Genomic DNA, 25,666 nt, shown 5'->3' on the forward strand with positions numbered 1-25,666 from the left:
GTTGAAAGTTATGGGCTGTAAGACTTTATATTAAATTAATTGCATGAAAAATAAAAACAAAACAAATGAACACCCCCCCCCCCCAAAAAAAAAAAAAAATCTTGGCAAGTGGAGCTCAGTGATTTAGCACTTCTAATATAGTTTGTTAAAAGCCACGGTTAAAATAGTATGATGGAGAGATTCATATTGGATTGAAACAAAGCATATGCTGTGCACTAACGTTTAAATAAAGATGAATTTGAATATGTTCAGTTAACACCCAAACAGGAATGGACAATGTGTTGGATAATAGCTTCATACATTTTCCCATTTCTACAATGTTCTGCATTGCTGATTTCCTTTATGGACTCTTCTTTGTAGGTTATCCTTTATTCATCAGTTTGCTACTTGCTCTGCTGCTCTCAGAAACTCTTGTCAATAATTCTGCACTGCCATCTGCTGGAGATGTGGCCCTTCCTTACCACATAAAACAATACCTAGGTCGCCGAACTGGCAGGAACACCTAATTTTGCTTCAGAAAATGTGCCAGACAGGTAATAGGTATAGTGAGATTGCAGACTTTCTGCTTTGGTAGGGAGAAGACATTATGAAAATAAGTGAGCTCTGGATGTACACCGTTGCTTTCCAGTACTCTGAAAGCCTTTCCAATGTGGATTTCTGCAAATTTTCAGATCTATGCAGGCATCTTCCAGGAATTTCTAGTCTAGAAGGTCGTAGTGGAGTGGAGGAGTGGCCTAGTGGTTAGGGTGGTGGACCTTGGTCCTGGGGAACTGAGTTCGATTCCTGGCACAGGCAGCTCCTTGTGACTCTGGGCAAGTCACTTCACCCTCCATTGCCTGCCGCATTGAGCCTGCCATGAGTGGGAAAGCGCGGGGTACAAATGTAACAAAAATAAAATAGATACTATTGGAGATTCTACATGGAATGTTGCTATTCCAGTAGCAACATTCCATGTAGAAGGCTGCGCAGGCTTCTGTTTCTGTGAGTCACGTCCTGCAGGACGTTAGACTCACAGAAGCAGAAGCCTGCGCGGCCACATTGGTGATCTGCAAGGGCCGACTTTTACATGGAATGTTGCTAGTGGAATAGCAACATTCCATGTAGAATCTCAAATAGTAGCAACAGTGGAGGAGTGGCCTAATGGTTAGGGTGGTGGACTTTGGTCCTGGGGAACTGAGTTTGATTCCTGGCACAGGCAGCTCCTTGTGACTCTGGGCAAGTCACTTCACCCTCCATTGCCTGCCGCATTGAGCCTGCCATGAGTGGGAAAGCACGGGGTACAAATGTAACAAAAAAAAAAATAGTAGTCTATGTTCTTCAGTAGAAGGTCCAGGAGCCAGTGGATGTTGATATTATGCCTAAGTAAGGCTCCCTGATTATTTTCCTAATATACACTCTCCCCCACCTTTTCCAGAGGCTTGTTGCTGATGCTGTTCTGTTTTCTACCTATACCATGTGACTGTCGACTTTGTTGTGTCGTTATGTCTCTTGATACCATCAAAACAGCATGGGACTGTGGGAATTGCGTGGCTTAAACTTGCCGAGAGCTATGTGATGCTAGAAGAAAACAGACCAGTTGTCAGCAACAGCAAAGCCTCTGAAGCAGCTGAAGGTAAATTGATTATCGAAAGCCAACTTGAAGGGGTTTGGAGTAAGGACAGGATGGTAGAGGTTAACTGATGGGTAAGGCAAGTGAGGGTGCAGGGATGGGGGATAAATAAGGTGGGAGCATTTGGAGGGAATAAGTTGGGGAAATGAAACGGGGAAGTTTTTTTTTTTGTGGTGAGGAGGAGAGAGGAAGCGGGATGGAGAAAGACATGAGGAGTGGCCCAGTGGTTAGAGTGGTGGACTTTGGTCGTGGGGAACTGGGTTCGATTCCCACTGCAGGCACAGGCAGCTCCTTGTGACTCTGGGCAAGTCACTTAACCCTCCATTGCCCCAGGTACAAATAAGTACCTGTATATAATATGTAAGCCGCATTGAGCCTGCCATGAGTGGGAAAGCGCGGAGTACAAATGTAAGAAAAAAAAAAGAAGGGAGAGCGGGGGAGCAGTTATATAAGTTGCATCGAGAGTATTTAGACACTCCATGTGAATCTTCAGCCATTGTGGCCTCCACAATTATCTTCAAGGCCACTAGGCACCCTTCTGAGATTTTTTTTTATAACCTGAATGATCATGATCACCTCAATGCCACACCTCCCAGAATAATCATGTTAAACTGAATAACTGGAAATCATACATTTTAAATACTATACTTTTATTTAGTATGCACCTAATGAGGGCAATTTCCAAAAGCCATTTACCCGGGCCAGCCCTGTAAGGGGAGGTCTCAAGTTAGCTGTGATATTGGTGGGGGAATCCTTATGCCCAGAGCTTTGTACACTGATGGTCCTGGCTATCACACTGAAGTTGTTTTGTTGAAATGGTAGAGTCTCAGTCTATGAGCACAACTGCATGTTGTCAATTGCAGTAATGTAAATTACCACCACGATGACAGCAAGCCATACACTGGCCCCTTGTGCATTTTTTCAGTGCTTATTATGTGGGAATTAATAATACTTAACTATAGGCACCTTTTACAAATCTGCACTACCAATTTAGTGATGTGCTAAATGTAAAAAAAAGCCCAATCTATCCCCATAGTCTTTTTCGCATTCAGCATCCTGCTAATGGTAGCACAGCTTTGTAAAAGGAGCCCTATTTTTCTTGAACCCATTGTCTTAGCGTTCCCACTTTCTACTCCTCTTTGCTTGTTTGAGAAAAGTAAACAAAGACATCCTGCAAAAATTGTTTTGTAATTCTTATGTAAAGCTGTGTTTTGAGTGGTCTCTCTCATCTTTTCCATATCGCTTACAATATTTCACTCCTTATCAGGAACTGAATAAAAATGCAGTTGGCTTAAAAGAAGACTAGAGAATGTCGTGGGAGTATTAGTAAATTCTCTCTTTACATGCGATACTACTTGACATTTTAATTTCTGCTTATTCAAAATGCAGTTTTAAGAGGTCCTGTGAGAAAATGGTCCTTTTATTTTACTGTAGTGGAATAGGCTGAAAAAGTGTGCAATATAATAGATATTCTGAGGCAGATTTTCAAAATAGTTTCCACAAGGAGGTCAAGTGTGTGTGTGTTTCTATCAAGCATATAAAGTAGATGTATGGATTAATCATACCAACGCTGGCACAACCTGGTAAGCATCTCATGCTGTACCTCCTCCCCACCCTTTCCCAGCGATTTGGCATCTCCCTTCTCTCCTCCCCCTCTGGCTATTTTCTCTAAAGTTGCCTGGGCTGCAGGCAGCATCTGCACTGCAAGCAGGCTTCCTCCGCTGGCCAGGAGAGCCTTACTGCAGCTCCTTTGATGCAACTTCCTGTTTCTGCGAGGGCGGGACCAATGACGTTTTGGGCGGGGTTGATGACGGCGGAGGCGGGGTTGATGACGGCGGAGGCGGGGTGTGAACTTTTTGGGCGGGTTTTGGGGACGGGTAATTGGCAACACTGTCTGCACAACCGTCATCCCTGTACACCCAAAACAAAGCAAACCTATCAGCTGCTGCATCCACGTTGTCGTCCTTTATTGTTGGTAACATTATTTGATCTGACTTACATTTTCAAACATGCCAGGTTGTGCAACATATGGATGTATGAAAAGGAAGTATTGGTTTTATCAGTTAGAGTATTGATTTGTTCTAAATCATAGTCAGTGTGTCATTTGGAGGGGCTGGTTATAGGGACTTCCTTGCAGGCATTGTATTCATGCATAGATGTTTTCACCTAGTAAAGGGCTCAACATTCAGAGTTTCTATTTATAAGTACAAAGGCTTTTTTTTTTAAACCTTAATTAGGTTGACACCTGGGAGCATTAAACATTTCTTTTTCCTGTGCATACATCAGAAGAAAAAGATGTTGTATGGGAACTTGCTCCTTTTTGTTTTGTGGAATGCAATGGTATGTTATAAGAATGCACTTAAATTTTTTATTACTACTGTTTCAAAGACAAGCATTGAATAATGAGGGAATAGCTTCTTTCATGCAGAAGTTCTGCCCAGAGTCGGTCTAAATGTGCTAACATTAGCCAATTCTGTTGTATATGTTTATTTCTTCTTCAAGCCTGTGTGGTTGTAAAAGGCATTAAAAAAAAAAATCTTTGGCTCCCGGCTGTGTGATTTTTATATACGTGTGATTTTATTATGAAGGCAAACAATCCACCACCAAAATGCAGTAGCCAGCAGCACATTGTTAGCCACCAAATTCATACAAATTTAATTATTTTCAGTGGAAAATAAATCTGTTGGCTGCCTGGTATGTGAGTGTTCCATCACTGTTTCATTATTGCTACCAAGTATTACATATTATGGGCATTTGCTTTAATCTTTGTTTTATTTCATTTAACCAGACCTTACATGCACATAGTATTGCTTGTTAAACCCAAGATGAAAAGCCCCCCCCCCCCCCCGAATAAATGGCCATGCAGCAAGAACTGTTAACCGCGTGGCCATATGGTGGGGAGCACTTACATTCACCCATTGAGGTGGAGATAAGGATTCCTGTGGTACCTGTGCACCGATTACCATGGGTTAGTGCTGCGCTAGAAAAAAAATTCCAGCGTGTCAGAAATGGCGCACGCTTGAGCCGGAACTACCGCCAGCAGCCACATTCAGCCCGTAGTAGTTCCGATTTAGCGTGCGGTAAGCCTATTTTGCACTTACCAATGCTTGTAAAAGGGCCCCTTAATTTGAAGATGTTGGCAGGACTGTTGTTTTTCAGTGCTCCTCTAAATTTTCCGATAGATATGGCCGTATAGCGCTCTAGAAATGTTAAGTAGTAGTAGTAAATGCCAAGGTGTGTTTGGTACAATGTATGGAAATGCTTTACTGAATATATCTATTCCTTCTCAGGAGTTCTTATGATTTCTGATATGAAATCAAAGTAATGGAGGTCGAGTCTGCGTACTCTGATTTCATCACATGCGATCGAACTGGTCGAAGGAATGCCGTTCCAGACATCAAAGGAGATTCAAATTCCAGTAGTGTGCGAGAGCTGGCAGGTGAAATGGGTGACCTTTCTATCCAAGGCTCAGGTTAGTAGCTCAAATGTCACTTTTATTATCAGCAAGCATTCTCCTGAAATAGTCATGCACAGTGTCTCTTGGTTTCCTGGAGAGTATTTTTGCTTAACATCATTGTTAAGAGTGGAGGAGTAGCCTAATGGTTAGTGCAGTGGGCCTTGATCCTGGTGACTTGAGTTCAGTTTCCACTGCAATTCCTTGTGACCTTGGGCACGTCACTTAACCCTCCATTTCCCCAGGTATAAAAACTTGATTGTGAGCCTTCTAGGGACAGAGAAAGTACCTGCATATAATGAGTACAGTGCTGCGTAGATCTAGTAGTCCTACAGAAATGATTATTAGTAGTGTTAATTTATTTGACATTATGCTTTTACAGTCTGTTATTATTATATCTATTTTGTTGTGGACTGCCTAGAATTGGAGAGAGTGTGAGATACAAGAATTTTTAAATAAATCATTTCAGGACCTATTAATCTAATAATTATATAGCCAATTCCAATCCATTGGGTGGGTGGGTTAAAATTTAGCAAGCCGTATGCATGTTCTTCATGGAGTTGGACCTTATGTAGAATATTTATAGTGTTGGTTATAATTCCATCTGACTGTTATTCTGTACCTGTTCTTTTGTGTTTTGTAAGATAATACCTCTAGGTAGTAGGGCTGTATTTCGATTAAATTTGTAATCATGATTAATGGTAAGTTGTCCCTCTCCTACACCCCTTCATTGCCCAAAGTCACAAGGCGCTGCAGTAGGAAACAATAACATACTGTACCTTTGATCACAATTCCAAATTTTAATCAAAATAGTGCCCTAAGAAATTAAAGAATACAAAGTAATGAAAAAATAAGAAATACAAAAGTGAAAAATTACAAATTAAAGTACCTAAAACAACATGCAGACTAGCTATAAACATCCTTTCAGTTTTCACAGCTTACTTTAGAAAAGCAAGCTGGTAGGAAGCACTCGCCAATTCCTGTCATATGTACTGTTCTGCTTGAGTTGGTCTTCGTTATACCTAGGGCTTCAATTCTTTTTCGGGGGGGGGGGGGGGGGGGGGGGGGGGGGGGTTGCGCATTACCAAAAGCTGTGAAAACAACTTATGATCACCTAAACTTCCGGAAATCATTAAAAACTAGCCTGTTCAAAAAGGCATACCCTACCGACCCATCCTAAATGCCTGTACCCTGCAACACAACGAAACCAAAGCTCAAAATAGACATATAATAACTCTACCTCTCTACGATTCCCTAATGTATCTGTACACACAAACCTTATTCTACCACAACATTACTGTATTCCTTAGCGTCCCTCCGGACCAGGATTGGACTCTTGGGTTGTGCTCGCCTGGTCCGGTCCGGAGGGACTAAAGGAAAGCAAATTAGCAGGTAAGGTCTAATTTCTCCTTTGTTCATACTGGAATTGGCGAACGCCTTTACGATACTATGTAAGCCACATTGAGCCTGCAAATAGGTGGGAAAATGTGGGATACAAATGTAACAAACAATTTTAAATTTAGTTTTTACTTGCCAGCTAATTAAGGGTTCTTTTTGAAGGTACACAAAAGTTAGTATTTTATGGCATATTGTTGGGTATTTTTTCCAGTTGAATCCAATCAATGGATTGTCATAGCAAACCAATACTCACATTTCCCCCAGCTCCAACCATAAATACATGCCACCCCTGTCCCTGGCACTCTTACTCCCAACCTTGCTCATCCTTTTGCCTTACTACCAGCTTTGATCCTCATCACTGGAAACAGTGGGAAGAGAAAGGAGACTCATCAGCTGTATAAAATCGAGCATCAGCAGCCTGCAAAAGCAGAGTGGACCTAAGACAGGCAAAGATAGGGGTGGTAAGAGTGTTAGACTAGAGCTTCTCATACTGTGAATCGGGACCCCAAAACCTATATTTGGGACCATGACATGGGTTGGCTGTCTATCATTATTCTGCACATCTGTGGAGTTGCACAAGTTTATTTGGCCATCATTATGGAGTCACTAGTAAAAAAAAAAGCCCCGTTTCTGATGCAAATGAAACGGGGGCTAGCAATGTTTTCTTCTGTGTGCATGTGGGAGTGTGTGTGTCCCTGCCCTCTAGCCTCTCTCCCCTCCCCCCTCTGAGTCCTTCACTGTTACAGAGCTCTGCTGTTTTCCTTCACTGACTGTGTTACAGAGAGGGCGGGGCAGACACTCATAGGGAAACCGGATATCTCGCCCCCTTCACACTTCCGGCTGGAGGCTTCATAGAACGTTGGTGTTGCCTTTTATATAGAGAGATAGCTACAGGAAGATTGATAAGCACAGGGCTAGAGGAAGTGGTGTCTTCTGGTGTTTCTTGCCTTGTTCTCTGTTTTTTGTTGTTGGCCTTGGTGGTGGGTTACCTGTTTCTGTTACAACCTGAAAACAGAAGCCGTAGTTGTAGCATCTGTAAATCTGCAGTGTCTCTAAGTTTGTGGAGATAGTGGGGTGACATGAAGACTGGTGTAGTTGTGTGGATGTAGATGCAAAACGTAGGGAGAGTTGGCTCTTCTCAAACAGCGGAGCAGACGTAATAATGGAAACAGAGTCTTTATTGCAAGAAAAACAGAACGAGTCATTCTGTTTTTCTTGCAATAAAGACTGTTTCCATTATTACGTCTGCTCCGGTGTTTGAGAAGAACCAACTCTCCCTACTTTTTGCTTCTGCATTCTTCTTACGTAGGGAACTAGCGCACCTCCACCTTTGGGTGATGTACTTTTGGTTTTGTAATTGTGTGGATGACATGGAGCCAGTTGGTGACCTAATCAGATACCAAAAAGAGCTTAGGGTTGCTGGCTGTCATCTATATATTTGTGTTTTAATTTTTTTACTTGACAAGTTGAGCCAATCCTTTTGATTTCCACCCCCCCCCCCCCCTCTATGTACTTATAGGTCTGTTTTTCTAAGATTAATGAAGATTGAGTGTAAATCCCTTATATGCACTGGTCTCTGCTTTTAAGGATATTTTTTAAAAGGCTGCTGCTTGATTTGGGATTGTTTAGAAACTGGACAGCATAAGAAATTGGTCCATTTTTTCCCCAGGATGTCAGAGCATGCTGGTGCCAGTCACTGTGCTGTAACTTAAAGCACTGATCTTGGTTCTGTCTGTTAAGAGGTATCTTTGGTGGTTTGTAATTCAAAGTTCACATGAACATACCATAACTTCGGGTCATGATGCTGTGATTTCATCAGCTTCAGGTAGCATTACCAAAATAATGTGAAGGCCCATTTTGCATAGTGAATTGAAATGGCCAGGCCCAGATATACACAATATACCTGATATTTTACAAAAGGCTCTGACAAGCACAAAGCCTTTTGTAAAATACGTAGAAAGATGTAGACATCCAGTGGAAACAAAGACTTTCAAAGGTCATATGGAGGGGAAAAAGATCATCCTACATTCCCCAAATTTCTGTGTGTGCAGCTTTTTTAAAAATCTCTGATCCCAACATGCTTCAGATTCTTAACACCCTAATCCCACCCTTGCCTTTTACCAGAATTTTCCTGCTCTCTAGTGGACAGAAGCAAAATTCAACTGCTCCTGCTCTGCTGTTGTCTGAGTTCACTATGCCATCAGTTGACACTTAGCAGTGTTGAATAAGGTACACTTTTGCCTTTACTTGGCAGCTTGACCCTCTAGTGGTAGTACTGAGAAACTAGTGCTAGAGATTGACTGGTGTCATTTTGAACCCAAGTGCCAGTGGGGAAGGAGCAACTTGGTTTCACTTATGGCCCTATTAGAGAGCAGGGAGACCCTGGTAAGAGGTATGAGTGGTATTGGGGTGTTGGTGGGGTTCGGTCTAAAGGATGTTAGGCTATGATCGGAGGAAGGGACACTTGTTCCATCAGCCTGAAACCCGTTCCTTCAGGCTGGCACTTTATACATGCTTTGGGACAGGTGTAAAATTCAGATGTAGAACACTTTATTTTATATATGGCTTCCCTTGTAAAATGGGAAGTCCACATCTATTCCTTACACAACTTCAAGTCATGCCCCCTTAAAATATCTGCACCCCAGGGGTTCTATATGTGCGAATAACAGCTTTCCTAAATCACAATCTGCACATATATGCAATATGTAACTGCTCCCATTTATATTCCCTAGATACATGAACAGTGACCTCCTTAATGCAGTGTTAGGAATGCATAACTTAAGATTCCTTTATCTTTTAACATTCATCTTTTTTGGAAGCATGATCAATCTGTCCTAAAGAACAAGAAATTAAAGAGCATAGATTTGCTATTACTACTTTTTAACTCTTACGGAGGCATATTTTCAAAGCACTTTGGGAGGCTAAGTTCCATAGGTTTCTATGGAACTTTGGGAGGCTAAGTGCTTTGAAAATGAGCCCGTATCATATATACTAACATAAATAATGCAAAAAGGTTTCTCAATGATCCCTAAGTAGGGTTCATCCTGAAATTATGATCCTAACTACATCTTTTTTTTTTCTTTTTAAATCACATTAAGTACCTATTGCTGTCATCACTTGATTTAATAGAATAACCACGTTAAAATGTAACTTCTACCCTGATACTGTTCTCAAGGTTGCATACAAGCATGACCTGAACATCTTCATTCTGGGTTGAACCATTGACCACATCTTTACCTTATGAACACTGATTAACAAACTATTAAAAAATACACACCCTTAAGAATACAAGAAGGATGCTTGGGTGCATAAGAAGAGTAATGGCCAGCAGGAAGGAGGAGGTGATAGTGCCTCTCTATATAAGTCTTTGGTGAGACCTCATGTAGAGTACTGTGCACAGTTCTAGAGACTTTAACTGCAGAATGATATAAACAGGATCGAGTTAGTCAAAAGAGTGACTACGAAAATGGTCAGTAGGCAGCTCCTTGTGACTCTGGGCAAGTCACTTAACCCTCCATTGCCCCAGGTACAACTAAGTACCTGTATACAATATGTAAGCCGCATTGAGCCTGCCATGAGTGGGAAAGCACGGGGTACAAATGTAACAAAAAATAAAATAAAGCATATAGGGGACAAACTTAAAGATCTTAATATGCATACTTTAGAAGAAAGGTAGAAGGGGGGAGATGTGATAGAGATGTTTAAATACCTCCATGGTGTAAATACACAGGAGGTGAGTCTCTTTCAGTTGAAAAGAAGATCTGGAATGAGGTGAAAGGGGATAGACTCCAGAGTAATCTAAGGAAATACTTCACCTCTACCCGTGAGACCATTCCTTGCATCCATAGCCAACTTGAAAGCTTGGGACAAATGCATAGGATCTCTAAGCAAGAGGAAGGGATAGTAGATGATATGGATGGGAAGACTTTGATAGGCCACATGGTTTTTTATCTGCTGTCATTTTTTGTGTTTCTATTAGCATGTGCATGAAAGTGACTGAGCAGCTTTCTACAGGACCAGATAAGAGAGAGCCGTGCTCAAGCTCCAAATTCTCCTTATCCAAATTGGCAAGATACTAGCTAACTTAGCAAAATGGAGAAATTATAGCAGACTATAGTGAAAGACAAGTTATATAGTATCTTTTATGATTTGCTCATTGCTCAGAGATGCCCCCCTCTACATCATTCAGAATGATGTTGATAAACTTGTGAGCACTGACATATGCTCATGTAAAAAGAAATAGTGTTGGTCAATGGACATTAGAAGATGCTCACATGTTTTATACCCATCCACTAAACCATTTGGTTTGTTTCTAGAGAGCCCATCAGACACAGCTGCATCGGACGACAAGGCTGGGGAGAGGCCAGATGGACAAGGTGATCACTCTGCATCATGAGTTCTGCTACCCCTTTGAACGCTAACAGGATTAGACTTTAAAGTAATGATATCCGATACTTACAAACAAAGCAATGAGGAGTCCCCACTTCTCAAAGACAGCCAGTCTGGACTTTTACTCTGCGGAGATGTACAGTCATTCAGACCTCAAAAGAACTGTACAACATCATAAAGGAAGAGACCGAGACCACTAGCAGTCAGTCCATAGCCACAATGCATCACATTGCAAGAAATTGGACTGCTCAAAAACTCACCTGGACCACAATGCTGTGCTCCAGAACAATATGCAATTTTGGTAAGAGAATTTGTATATCACACTGCACCTCACAGGTACAATTTCTTTTTGTATTGTACATGTAAAATATTATTTGTTCTGCATCCCCTAGGTTAAAGTACAATAGAGCCGTTTTGCATGAAAAGGAGATTTCTCCTTTAGTGTTTTAAGAGACTGCTGAGACAGCAGTGATAAAGCAGAAGGAGAAGGTTCTCCATTGTAATTGTACTCATGGGTTCAGCACTGCCTTACAAGATCAGAGTGGACCAAAACTCAGCATCAGATGCAACACCCAAAGCTTGGGGGGGGGGGGGGAAGATTTGGTGTTACCTTTGTATAAATACTGTGTACTGCCAAATACAAGAACTTTAATTTCTTTTTAAAAGCTGGATTATTTAAAAGTAATGTGCTCCTATGTGTTACTGTATGTTGTTCAGTTTATCAGTGAAACACATGCTTGATTCTTCCAAATTCTAGAAGTATTTATTATGGAAGGGTTCATATTAATACATAAGATTTGAATTAGTCATTTTGAACTATGAATTTGATTTTACAGTATAAAAGAAAAAAATTACAATTTTTTTGTTCATTTTGTGTGTTTGTGGAAAATCACTGTGAATACTCAATCTCTTTATATATAGGTAAGGTTTAGGAATCGAATGAATATTGGTCATCAAAACAGTAGATTTTTCAGGTTTTTTTTAAAATTTTGTACTTCTGTTTCATTTGAGGCTTTGAGGTTTTGCTCTTTTATGCTTCATTTGAGCCTTTGTGGTCATCATCGTTGAGACAAAGGTTACTACATCCTAAACTGCTGCTACCCCTAGCAATCTAGTGGGTACCAGCAATAAGGCAATGAAAATACAAATCCTTCCTTCCTTTATTCAAATAAGTTATTTTACCCATTAATTGCGTTGCTGTTGACCACTAAGTAGATAGGTTACCCATAAGATCACAGTATGACACCATCCTCATACTGACCAGTTGATAGTTCAACTAGTAGAACCCAGCCTGTTTCCTCAACAGTGAAACGGGCCCTAGAAAGGCTCTCTTGTAAGCGATTTTTTTTTGTCGCTCCCCTGCCCTCCCCTCCAGGTCCAGCGATTCTCCTCTTCCCTGCCCTCCCGTGCGTGTCCCGCGATTCTCTTCTCTCCTGTCCTCCCATCCCATCCATCGATTGTGCTCTGCCCTGCCCTCGATGTGCCACGATTCTCTCTTCCTTTGTACCTCAGCGTTTTCTGACTGGCTTCCCTTCCGTCATCTTGGACACCAAGAAAAGAATTGTGGCTGTATTTCCTTAATCTTGATCATCAAAAAAGGGGCAAAGCTCAAATTGAGGTTGGTGCTCAGGTCTAAAAGGGGGCCTTAACGAGCTGCGCAAAAAAGACAAAGCTTGAAGAAAATGAGATAAATGGAGGAAAACCCACACAGGAAGAAGCCAGAAATTATCTGCTGAAAAGTGCTAAAGAGAAACCATGAAAATGTGACCTCTCAGATCCACGGAACAAAACAGACTAAGGAACCTGCGCACGGACATCAGGAGGGAAAGTGACTAAGCATGCACGATGGGATACTGCTAGAATTTTCTAATAGAGTATATGCTGGACAGTGTCCACTCCAGTCTCTGTTGGATGATGTCACCCAGACGTGAGAAAGTACAAATGGCCTGCTTGTCCTCAGAGAAAGTGACATGCTCTGTTGTGGCAAAAAATTATGCACACATACATATTAAACACATAGGAACACCCCCAAAAAGAGGGCTGAAGTTTGAAACTTTGATAGTTGTGCCAAATCGAGGCTTTACTTGATAGGGAAATGGAAGTTTGGTGAAATGAGCTGTTTCTTACATGGCACAAAAGGTGGGAGCCATAGGAGCCAAGTTTTCAAAATTATTGAGGGTGCTAACCCCAGTGAAACTTAGCTCTCCCTGAACACAGTCAAGGAGTTTGTTTAATATTGGTTGTACTGAAGCACTCACAGAGTTGGCTCCTATGGTGGGAGCAGGACCTCAGAAATCTATCTAAAGAACAAAATTTAAAAAGCATTCTACTGGAATTCTGGGAGGCTTGACCTTGTAAACAATATCAATACTCAACACTCAAAGTCAAATAAGGCAGCAGCTGGGACCACAGGAGTCAGCTGGGGCAGAGTAACCCCCCCCCCCCCCCCCAATAATGAGCAATGTGCCACGATTCTCTCTTCCTTTGTACCTCATCGTTTTCTGACTGGCTTCCCTTCCGTTGGTAACATCCTGACGTCAGCTCGCCTCCAGCGTTCCCTTCCCTCTCACTGTTCTGCCCTCTGTCATTACGTCATTGGGAGTGCAGTGGCATGGAGGAGGTCTCCACCTCATTCAACATCGGGTGCCAATTGTAGGCCAAAAGGTGCAATCTGCTAGCAAATTGGGAAGTATGTGTTTGTCGAAGACTATCCCCTTTCTGTTTGGGTCAAAAGAAACAAAAAGCTGGGTGGACAGTCTGTGGGCTGTAGACCACTCCAGATGGAAGTTTAAAGTATGCATTACATTTTCACCAAGATGAGCATGCAGTTTTGGAAAAGTGTTGGCAGAACAATTGACTGGTTAAGATGGAACTCCAACACTACCTTAGGAAGGAACTTGGGGCATGTTTGAAGAACTACTCTATTGTGATGGATCAGCTATTAGGGCCTGAAGCTCACTGACTCTATGAGCTGAAGTGATGTCACCAAAACACAACTTTTCCAGGTGGATACTACAGATTACAGAAGTCGAGCGTCTGATGGTGAGATCTCATGACAGCAGGTTTGACCTGGGGCTTTGTCAACAGCAAACCTCTCATGAATCGAACAGCTAGAGTCTGTACAGAGATGGGTTTACCCCTTACACAACGGTAAACACTGATTGCACTGAAATGTACCTTTACAGAGTTGTTTTTCAAACCAGACTGAAAGAGGTGCAGGAAGTTTTCAAGCAGTTTTTGTGTATGGCAAGAGAGAGAATATAGGGCCTTGCCCTCACACCAGGTGGCAAACCTTCTCCCTTTAAGTGGAGGAGTAGCCTAGTGGTTAATGCAGTGGGCTTTGATCCTGGGGAACTGAGTTCGATTCCCACTGCAGCTCCTTGTGGTTCTGGGCAAGTCAATTAACCCTCCATTGCCCCTGGTACAAAATAAGTACATGAATATATGTAAATCACTTTGAATGTAGTTGCAAAAACCTCAGAAATGCGGTATATCAAGTCCCATTTCCCCACCCCTTTCCCTTTGAAAGAATAACACCTCTTAGTGGCATCTTTTCTGGCGGCAAGCAAGATTTTGGAGCCACCTTGAGGTAGTCCACCTAAAAAAGGCTCCATCAAGAAGATTTGCAAGACAGCAACATGGTCTTTAGTCCACACATTCACATCTCATTACTTCCTTGAGCAGGTTACTCGACATGAATAGACATGATAACCAGTTTGGTCTGACAGTCCTGCAGACTTTGTTTGATGTCTAGAATCAGACTCCTAGTTTTGTTATGTTACAGGCTGCACCTTCACAACTAGACTATATATAATTTTTAAGGCTGATTTGACTTCAAAGCCTCGACGTTTCAAGTCCCTGTTGTCCTACCATTGTTTTCAATGAGCCTGAGAGGTAGAGATTCCCAGATGTGAGAATACCGATGGCCTACTTGTCCTTGGAAAAAGCAAAGTTACTTACCTCTAGCAGGTGTTCTCCGAGGACAGCAGGCTAAATATTCTCATATACTCTCCCACTGCACCTAGGAGTTATATTCCTTCAGGTATATTATTTACTGTTAATCCTTATACATTGAGAGGCCTGTTTTACTAGTGCATAGTATGCCTTTGCACTTCCTGTGCATGGCATGTAGCTTATTGAAGATGATAATAGCCATCCTGGGTCAGACCACTGGTCCATCTAGCTCATTATTCTGTTTCTAACAGTGGCCAAGTTAGGTCACAAGTACCTGGCAGACACTCAGATAGTAGCAACATTCCATACTATCAATGTCAGGGCAAGCAGTAGCTTTCCCATGTCTGTCTCAATAGCAGACTATGGACTTTTCCTCCAGGAACTTGTCCAAATCTTTATTCAATCCATATACGCAAACCACTGTTACTACATCCTCCGGCAAAGAGTTCTAGAACTTACTTATTCGTTGAGTGAAAAAATATTTCCTCCTATTTAAGTATTTCCACGTAAGTTCCTTGAGTGTCCCATAGTCTTTGTACTTTTGGAACAAAGTACAAAGTCTCTTTTCCAAGCTGAAGAGCCCTAACCTGGGAGGCAGTACAGGGAGATTGCTTCTACCTGGACCCACTCAGCTGCACAGTAGGCGGTGGTAGGAGGGGCCTCAGCGCTTGGTGGCAGTCTGCCCTGAAAGGTAATAGTGCTGTGCCAAGCAGTGCAGTACCTATGCTGTAACATCAGGACATACCCCCTGTGTTGACCACAAAGGCTTTGTATTTACTGTATGTTAATTTTGGCATTAAACATAGTAAGAGGGCTTACAGCATGGGGCAAACGAATGGTGTACCAAAATAGAAAATTTATCCTCCTAGATGTAATGGTTTTTCCTGTGTAGCCGGTTATCTTTTTGGATTTCTTTTCCTTGGAAGTAGTCACAAGCCAAATTTTGTTCTTAATATTTATTTTATTTGTTTGAATTTTGCTCACACCTTTTTCAGTAGTAGCTCAAGGTGAGTTACATTCAGGTACTCTGGATATTTCTCTGTCCCAGGAGGGCTCACAATCTACAGTTTGTACCTGAGGCACTGGAGTGTTAAGTGACTTGCCCAAGATCACAAGGAGCAACAGTGGGATTTGAACTGGGCAGCTCTGGAAGTCAAGACCTCTGCTCTAGCTCCACTCCAGTATGTACTGCAGCTTTTTTCATCAGTTGTGCTGTGCTGGAAGACTCACCAAGTTGTCATTGAGCTCATATCTATGCTGCAGAAAGTGGCAACAGAATCTATTCTGCTAACAGACATTTATTTCATTGAGAATTATCACCTACCCAAACTATAGGCATTTATATCATGGTAGGCAACCAAACCAATTGTTTCAGAGCATTGGTGGGGGGGTGGGGGGGGGGGGTTGGGAAGAGAGAAGACTATTGCTAGGTGCTTAAAATTTGTCCCCTATTTTCAGTCAAACATAGGAGCCTAAATTTTCTGCTGAAAACTAATCTAAATTTGGGAATGTCGATTATGCTCCTTAATGTGAGCCTGCCCTTTGTCTACATTTTAAAAGCCTAATTCAGGTGCCTAGTGCTGAAATTAGTGTTCAAGTTGTCTATTGCTCCTATCCTAAAATTTGTCTCTGTTGCTAAGTGCCAGCGAGTCATTGTCAACTCAGTGACTTGTGATAGTTGTCCTGAACTGGGTTTGATTTTCAGTCAGGCAGGTAATTAAGAGGTACTGTTATGTCATTCATTGTATTACTGGTCTTCAACCTAGTCAAGCATAACATCTCTTTCGAATGATCTCTTTGCATGATGTGTCCGCACTATGAAAGTCAAAGTCTTATCATTTAAGCCTCAAAAGGAAAGCTTATGTTTCATCTTCTGATACTGATTTCTTCAGCCTGTCTATGGCATATGCAGCATATTTGTTTGGCACCATAATTTTCTTCCTGTCGCTTCTTCACTATCCAACTTTCACATCCATGTAACTATTGAAAATACCATGGCATGGACATTATTCGCTGCAAAGATATGGCTCGGAACGTGAAGAGCTTGTCTTGGTCCTTCATAGCCATACAGCAACAGTGTTGGATTTGACTGCTGGCTTCGTTATTGATTCAATCAAGTTTGACGTTGTCTACTATTTCTATTACTTTTTAATCAAGGATGAAATTTGATTTTACCAGTTGTCAGTATCTGTTGTCTTCATTGTAAGATGCAGGCCCATGTTGAGATACACCAGCCGATATGTAGCCAGCAGTAGTAAGCACTTGGTTTTTTTTTTTTCTTTTTTCTAACGCTGGCACTAGCTTGATTATTCCTGATTTTAAAGTGCCAGGCAATCTCTAGCCCCTGGCACTGAATCTCTGGGGCACTGCCTGGCTACCAATGCTTATGTGGATTCCAGCTGAAATTTAGGCAGCGAGCCTGATCCCTTTCCTGGTCTTTGTGTAGTACTGTGAGAGGTCATGGCAGCCATTTTGAAGTGCAGCTGTAAGGGGCAGGAGCAACAGCGCTTTGCTCTTGGCCCAGTGACCCACTAGGACTACCAGGTAGACAGGTAGGCTAAAGGGGGGGGGGGGGGGCTACATTTGTGGCTAGGAGGGATTTTAAACTCAACAATAATTATGCAGGTCTTGGTCCATAATCGGCGCTGGGCCCACATAGCTAAACAGGTGAATTTAGGAACTTGGCCCTTGTAAATTTTTAAAGTCCAACTCATAAGCACCTAAGTTAAGTTTTGCCAACATTCTCTTTCTAGAGCAGTTTTGATGCAAAACTAGGTATCTGAGAAAGCTACAGTGCCTTGTAAGGAAAAAGAAGGGGATAAAGGGTCTTTATACCCTTTATAGTTTGGTCAGTCGACTGAGAAAAAAACATGCAGCTCAAAAATGCATTTAAGGTAGTGGCTTCCTTCTTGCCACCTTCCCAACATAGGCTGTGTAGGTGGGGGTAGTCTCAAAATTGAACGCTCAGTTTTTTCCCTGGTCTCAAGCAGAGGCCTCTGTTAGGCTGTGTATGGACCAAGTTTGCAGCTGCCCTATATTTAATACAAGCAAGCAATGTGTGCAACCATCTCCAAGCTTGATTTGCACAATTTTTGAATGCACATCTTTAGGTGCAACACCAGGAAGGGAAGTCTAGTTTTGTTTGCATCATTTTCAGTGCTTTTACCTATGGTGCCACTTTTTGATGGTAGCAGCTGCTCATAAGCCCCATGTTTTGCCTTGATTTCTACAGGCTGGGTAAAAAGGATGGGAGGACTCGCGTATGGCATTGGGTGGGGAGGGGGAGTAAGAGGACCCACGCAAGGGAATCAGATGGATCCCCGCATTAAAGAATGCCTCTTGCTTAAAGGTGCCAATGATTAAACAAGGAGACATTATCCAGTACCTCCCAGTAGAAGTGGTGGGAGCAAAACAAAATTACCTAAATTCAGAGAGGGGGGGGGGGGGGGGAGAGAAGGAAATGACTGCAGCTCAAGCAAGTTCTGCATTACTGCTGCATGAAGGGGGAAACGGGAAATAGGCAAACTCACTAGAGCATGTTGACAAACCCCACATGCAAATACATGAGCACAGCTGAAATGGAAAATTAGTTTCTCATGGGTCAAGCAACAGCAACTGCGTTTTGTTTTTTGTAAGTAGGTCCGATTATAAAAATAGTTAAGTGTTCTGTTCAAGGTGCTACATTTCTATCCTGAGCACCACATGATGTAATTCGGTTATGTATATAACTACATACATATCAAGTTTTCAGTTATTATGTAACTAAAACATCCTGTCCTTCTCATTAAGAACAGAATGGATAAGTAGAGCGGCTATTCTCCATTGCATCTGTTACTCATCCATCTAATTCAGCGATTACATTTAGTAGATACAATCATTTACACTTTTTAAAGTATCTGCCCAGTTAAGTATCACCGCCGTCTTCAGTGCAAGGGTTTGTGAGATGGCTTGGCTTTCACAGTAACTAGAAAGTTAACACGGGGAATTGAAAAACTTTTTCATATTGACTATCATGAGATATTTAGTTAGAAGTGAACATTCTCAAAGCATAAAAGACTGGGCGAGAGTAATACTGATAAGTTTGTTAGTGAGGTAGAGAGAATTTGAGGACACAGATCAGATGTATATGCAACACCTTATCTGGAAGCTTTACAAAAGTGCTTGCTGTTTATAAATGAAGCAAAGTTCACATACTTGCCTGTATAAAAAGTGTCTTTATATGCAAGAGATTGATAAGGGTAGCAATGCAATGACTTCCAGAACCTGTTGCCCAGTTCAATTTTAATAGGACAGCAGTAGAAATAAGAGAGAGAGTTGATTAGATTTAACATGAAGAAAGTGGTGCTGGAGTCACGGTTAGAATTCCGTACTGAGGATCATTTCATAAGCTTCATAGAGTTGGTTTAGAAGTTCTCTCTTTTCTTTCTCAGGTAAGAAGCAAGAGCGAGCTGCATTGATATTCTGCAAAAAAAAAAATCATAAAACAAAGATTGGAGAGATGTAATTGCTTCTTCATGACATGCTGGAGTAATAATTGCACATATATAGGCTCTTACTATCCAGTCCAGAATCAATTCGTATGTAATATTCAATACCCAACACTCTTCAGATCTTCAATATAACAACATTAACATATAGTTCCCATGAACCTCAGTGATGTTCAATCACCAGCGATTTTTCAATCTGGCGATAGTCACAAACATCAACCTCTTCATTGGTTCATTTTAAATATTCTTAACTTGTTCATTCTATTTATTCAAGCCCATAATTTAAATTTATCTTCTTTCTTTTAGTTTTATCAGACCCAGGGGCTTTAGACTAACTTTTGCTGAGCTGACGCTAATAAGATCATAGGGGGATGTCCTTGAGACAGCTCATTTCGGAGTGAAACGTGCATGTCGGGCAGCTGGGTCTGATAAAACTAAACAAAGAAGATAAGTTTAAATTATGGGCTTCAATAAATAGAATGGACAAGTTAAGAATATTTAAAATGAACCAATGAAGAGGTTGATGTTTGTGAATATCGCCAGATTGAAGAGTGTTGGGTATTGAATATTACATACGAATATATGTGTGACTATATGTATCCAGCTTTACAAAGTATTATTTTGCCTGAAGAGTGAGTGTAGTAATAATTCCAGCATGAAGGTTTACTAATACTGAAATGTACTCCCACACTGGCCTAGATTTGTGTACAGGCTTACTAGAAAAGTTGCAACTGCCCCCTTGCTGTCAAAATCCCAGCCCTGGCATGGCTGCCTCCAGTGTGGACTTTTTTGATCTCCTTTCTATGATATCCCCATCCCTCTTGTGAACATTAAGGTTCTAGCAGCGAGAGCATGATCAAGTCAACTCACTTTCCCAAGCTCCACTTCTGTACAGCAGGCTACAGCATATGAATACAGATGAACTTAAAAACCAAATACACACAGCCAGTGCTGACTGCCTTATTTAGTAAAATCTTTTTTTTAAGTTGTCTCACTACAGTAAGACCTACAAATTAACATATACTAAGTTGATATAGAGGGGCATTGTTGAAAGAAGAGAATTGAGATGTTTTGCTCATTACATCGCAGCTGTTTTTGAACAGGAAAAATGTGAGGATTTCCTGTTTGAATTCTTGCACTGAAATCCTCCAGAATATTAAACACCAAAATAGAAGGCTCAAACACATCATCTGTACAAAAATGGCCACACAGACATTCCTCCAAAGCAGAGGGGCAGACTTTAAAAACAATGAGACCCAGGTACGAATCACACCACCTTAATTCCTTATCATAAGCCCACTAGGAGCAGATAACCTACTACTATACATAAAGGTACATCTCTACAATGGCCATCACATTTCCAGGGGTCTTATAAATTCAGGTGCAAGAGGTGTTTATATGTTTCAGGAGGGCTCACATATTTGTACAGAAAAATAAGTGTTAATTGGGGAGTTACACCTGGGTCCCATTGGTCAGAGTCCACTTGCTTGCTGCTGTATTAGGACTGATGGCAAATTACCCAGCAACTCTGGCAAAAGTAAGTTTTTTAGAAATACTTTTGCATCAGCTCTATTCAAAAGGTGATAAACTCACTCAATCACCATTAAGTTACTCAACCAAATAGTTCACTCTCATATGTTTGCTTAAACTGAATTAAAAATTACATACTTCACTAAAATTATAGTGATGCTGTTTGAAATGGTAACTTTCAGGTGAGATATTTCTTCCTCACCACCACTCATATCTGCTTTGGGCTTTTTCACATACATTTCATGTGCAAAAAAAAAAAATCTTTCGCCATATTAAATCTTCACAATTATAGGTAGACATCTTCATAGGGTTAAAATAAAGTACTTAGCTTTTAGTGCTCTAACCAGCCACTGACGGTCTATGTTTCCAGATCTTCCTCAGGGAGTTAGTCCATTTAACTCTCCAAACTTTATTTTCAGTATGCAAAATAATGAAATGGAGATTTAAATGGACCAACTCCCTGAGGAAGATCTGGAAACACAGACCATGTCGGTGGCTGGTCTGATCTGTGTTGCCAGCACTTCTTCCCATTCTGTATATTGCTGAGACATCCTAAGCTTTGGGCGCACCCAAACCATGTCCCATTGCTATTTGGTGGAAGTCAGTAGAAACTGTCCAAATTGTCTTTTCAAAAAAAAAAAAAATAATAATCACAATTTCGACATTTTTTGTAATTTTGAGAGATCCATCCGCTTTAAAAATGAGCACCTTAGTGTACATCAAAAAAAAATATCAAAAGAAATGTTTGAAATGAACCAAGACAGACCCCAAAAATCTGGGGTGGGGGGGGGGGGGGAGTACTCCTTTAGCCTTTATTTTGTGTCTTATCATTGCTCTATTTGCATAGAACCTGGTCGTGTATTTCTGTAGCACATGGTCACAGTGTCGGATGCTACCCAACCATGTTCCTTACTAAAACAAATGCCCTTTTTTCTCTTTCCATTTTCATGATCACACATAAGCATCCATTATTTTAAAAGCCTATTACCGCTTGCATGAAATCCTCTTCTGTGAAGCCCATATATTTCTTGGCTACTTTATAATCCTTGTTTAAGGTAGAACCAAAAATCAATGGATCATCTGTGCTCAAGGAGTAATTTGCTTTATCGTTCTTGAATCTGAGAAAAGGAGATATAGATTCTATTTGCATGATTGAATGACAGAATACTGTAATACATTATATAACACATTCTCTGCTGCATCTACCTTTGATGAACAGACATGCCAGACAGTTGAGCAAATGTCACAGAAAGAATCTTTGCCTGTGAATTAAATGGAACAGACATCATCTCTTTTTCAGCAAAACATGAACTCTCATTGTATATTTCTAATACAGTTTTGGAGCCAGACTTCAAAAGGCAGAGAAGGGTACTATAAGTCAATGCTTCTCAACACGGGGCACACCCAGCCATGGTTTTCAGTTGGCTTGGTTGAGAAGTATTACTGTAGACGATGGCCATGCTTCTAGCTGATCCAAAGGCTGTGGTATGAGCCGTAGAGAGGGGTGGGTGTTGGTTTCTACATAGAAATCTATATGCTTATCTACCTGGAATAAAACAGGGGAGATGACAAAATTTTAACTTCCTCCTGGGGCTGTTTTAGCTTGAACCAAACTGAACACCTACCAATATGAGTATCAATGGACCAATCAAGTTTCTCCAACCTCTTCAGTAGTGCATATGTTAGGTCCTTAGGGGAGGGCCCTATGGGAATGAGGATGGGAGCAGAATCCCTCCTAGCTACAAACGTCCTGAATTGAAAAATGGTGTAAAAATTTTTTATTGGAGTACGAGTGACTATATACTTTGGGTATGTAAAGAATTTTCTTTATTTGGAGACTCCTAAGGCAGGCCTTGCGGCCGAAACACAGCGCGTGTTGAGTCATCTATACCTTCAATGTATCATTGACTAAAACAAACTTTTTGCACAGGTTTTGTCACCTTTGCTGTTTGTATTTATATACTGTGTATGCAAAGGCTTTATCTTCTGTTTGGTTCAGCCAGTTGAAAGACATTGGTAATTAAAAGCAGCTTAAAATGTCAGTCAAGATATCACGTAAGGAGAGCTGCTAGAATAAAAGTTACTTCCTCCTGTAGTAAGATAAGCTAAGCAATGTTTACTGGCCTAGGCTGTTAGACAGCGAGTACCTGAGAGCTGTGAGCTTCCAGTGCAGCTCCATCACAACTGCAGTTTGGAAAGGTGATTTTTGGAGTCCCTACTTGAGAGAGGGTCCAGAACGATGTGGATAAAATGGAGGTGTGGGACTAGGATGACACTGCTGCAGTCTGTGGCTTTTGTTTAAACAAAAGCTAGCACAATGTATAGATTTTCCATACACCATCACCTCACTATACAGAAAAAGCTGACACAACCAAGCAGACTGGCTGAGTTATTCTGAATTTTAATTACAGCTCGAGTAGAGAGGTAGAGTAGCCGTGTTATTCCACTTTTAAAGGTAATCAATAGAAAAACAAAATAAAACACAGAAAAGAAAATAAGATGATACTTTTTTTATTGGACATAACTTAATGCATTTCTTGATTAGCTTTCGAAGGTTGCCCTTCTTTGTCAGATCGGAAATAAGCAAATGTTGGTAGATGACAGTATATATAAATGAAACATCAAAGCATTTCAGTGACAGTCTAACAGGATGGGGTTGGATAGGTGAGAGACAGGGAGATATGCATGGAGACAGGAGGGTGACAAACAAAGCAGTACATTTTTATGGTTTATAATAGGCTAGAAAACCCAGATCTTTAAGTCCTGTGTGGTGGGTGTCCAAATATTTAATCATTCTGACTTCAAAGGTCTTACGTTCCTGTATTGTTTTAAAGTTACCTTTCAGGATTCTTACTATGAAAGCACTGGTTTTAAATAATGAAAGCTCTATTCATGATTTATGGGAGTCAGAGCAGGGCCGCAGAGAGACCAAGCTGAGCCCAGGGCAAAAAATCTTGTGTAACCCCCCTCCGGGCTCTCTACCTGGCAGTACTGGTTGATCAGTATCTCCTGCTGGTATGTGCTGGGTTTATCATGTTAACTCTGCTCTGCCAGCCACGGGTCCTTCTTTTGACGCAACCGCTCCCGCCTTTGTGGAAATAGGAAGTACTTCACATAGGTGGCGGGACATGGCCAGAAGAGCAAAGTTAATGTGATAACCCAGCACACAGGAGCAGGAGACCAAGCCAGCCTTATGGCAATGCCTACCACCAGAAGCCTGAAGAAAGCGGCTTTTCTAGTGCCAGCACCGAGCCCTCCCCTTAAGAGGTCGGGCCCGTGGGAATCTTGCCCCACCCCCCCACCGGCCTCTGCGTCAAGAGGCTGTGTAAGTACTGAAGTACCTGTCATGCCAGCTAGCCCCACTTCTTCAAAAGGCAAACTTCTCGGAGCATTTCCCTTTGAAATTATGCTTGCAGGCCAACAGGTACAAAGTAACAGTGAAGCTACAACTTCCCTAGGTAGTGTGATTACTGCAATGGTTTATGTGCATGTTTAGATAAATACTGTGTGGTTTCTGTCATACTTACTGTATTGCAGGATGCTTTCTAAAGTCTGAACAGCATGCACTGGTGAGGTAGCTAGACCAGGGACACAACTGAATTAGAGAGCAGAAAACAGATATGTGACGTGCAATAAAACTGCCATTTCATGATTACTCCATTAATACCAAAAGCAAATACATAAACAACAGATTTCGTATAAACTGGTGTACTTGCCCTCAAAATAGCAAAGCAACACCTACATTAAGTTTTCTATAAAAATTAGAATTAGAACAGCATATAATATAAAACCAAATTAGATCCTGTAAAATGATGGTTAGACTGCTGCCTTTCACTAAAAGGAGCAATTGTCAAATGGCCAATATAACTTCAAAGTCAATGATTACTTTTTATCCACAAACTACATATCCGTTTTAAAAAGTAAAGCCCCCCCCAAGAAAAAAAACCCGAAAAAAAACCACCCACAGGTACCTATCCCTAAATACATTGTGGGTACTTTTTCTGATCATAGCACGTGTCCTGATGAAAATAGGAAAGCACGCAAATTTTTGCAATCCTTGGCCCCATAAATCTGATAAATATATTTATTTATGGCATTTATACCCCGCTCGGTAGCAGGTTCAGTGTGGCTAAACAATGAATGAGTACAAAGTATTACAAGGAGAACATAATGTATAGTTACAAAAGTGTTACAGAGATAACAAGTTGAGTAGAAAATGATAAAATGGAGAAATGTGGGGGAAGGATTGAGGTAAGGTTAATGTTAGTGGTGTAGATAAAGAGTATGTGAGTTGTGCAATCATTAATACAACAGGGTGAGACATTTTGAACACTTAATTTCCATGGGTAGAACACTTACTCACATAAGTACATAGATAAGTACATAAGTATTGCCACACTGGGACAGACCAAAGGTCCATCAAGCCCAGTATCCTGTTTCCAACAGTGGCCAATCCACATCACAGAAGTGCTTTAAAAAATTACACCTGCAATTTTCAAAAGCAGTTTCCACAACTAAAATTAGACTGAGTGGAAATTGCTTTTCAGAGCATTTTCATTTACCCACATTAAAAAGGAATGTTCCAGTCTAACCTGTGGAACGATTTCTTTCAGACAGTCCGAAAGGATGGGCTCCACCTTAACCAGGGTGGGACCAGGCTGCTGGCATCGGCATTAAAAAAAAGGAGCTAGAGCAGCTTTTAAACTAGAAACGGGGGGGGGGGGGGGGGGGGGGGGGGGGGGGGGGGGGGGGGGGGGGGGGGGGGGGGGGGGGGAGAAGGCTGACAATCACTCAAAAGCGCATGGTTTGGGATAAGGTACCTTTCAAAGATATCACCAAGTTGCA

The 25,666-nt window shown here is 41.3% G+C and overlaps 2 protein-coding genes across 3 annotated transcripts in view; one reads left to right on the forward strand and one right to left on the reverse strand.

The window, feature by feature from the left end:
• The window catches only part of LOC115475821 (cAMP-dependent protein kinase inhibitor gamma-like), a 48,959-nt gene extending 37,259 nt beyond the window's left edge, over positions 1 to 11,700 (forward strand). For both annotated transcript variants that reach the window (XM_030211830.1, XM_030211831.1), the window contains exons 2-3: positions 4,900 to 5,081; positions 10,778 to 11,700. In XM_030211830.1, the coding sequence (XP_030067690.1) occupies positions 4,934 to 5,081; positions 10,778 to 10,857 (228 nt within the window). In that variant the 5' untranslated portion in view covers positions 4,900 to 4,933 and the 3' untranslated portion in view covers positions 10,858 to 11,700. The remainder of the gene's footprint in view (positions 1 to 4,899; positions 5,082 to 10,777) is intronic.
• Positions 11,701 to 16,060: 4,360 nt separating this feature from the next.
• Positions 16,061 to 25,666, reverse strand: part of LOC115475866 (adenosine deaminase-like) — a 112,282-nt gene continuing 102,676 nt past the window's right edge. The window contains exons 9-11 of the mRNA XM_030211922.1: positions 24,349 to 24,416; positions 21,810 to 21,939; positions 16,061 to 19,265 (exon numbers count right to left, since the gene is read on the reverse strand). Coding sequence (XP_030067782.1) covers positions 19,161 to 19,265; positions 21,810 to 21,939; positions 24,349 to 24,416 — 303 coding nt within the window. The 3' untranslated portion in view covers positions 16,061 to 19,160. The remainder of the gene's footprint in view (positions 19,266 to 21,809; positions 21,940 to 24,348; positions 24,417 to 25,666) is intronic.

This window comes from Microcaecilia unicolor, chromosome 8 (genome assembly GCF_901765095.1).
Source record: "Microcaecilia unicolor chromosome 8, aMicUni1.1, whole genome shotgun sequence".
NCBI classification, from domain to species: Eukaryota; Metazoa; Chordata; class Amphibia; order Gymnophiona; family Siphonopidae; genus Microcaecilia; species Microcaecilia unicolor.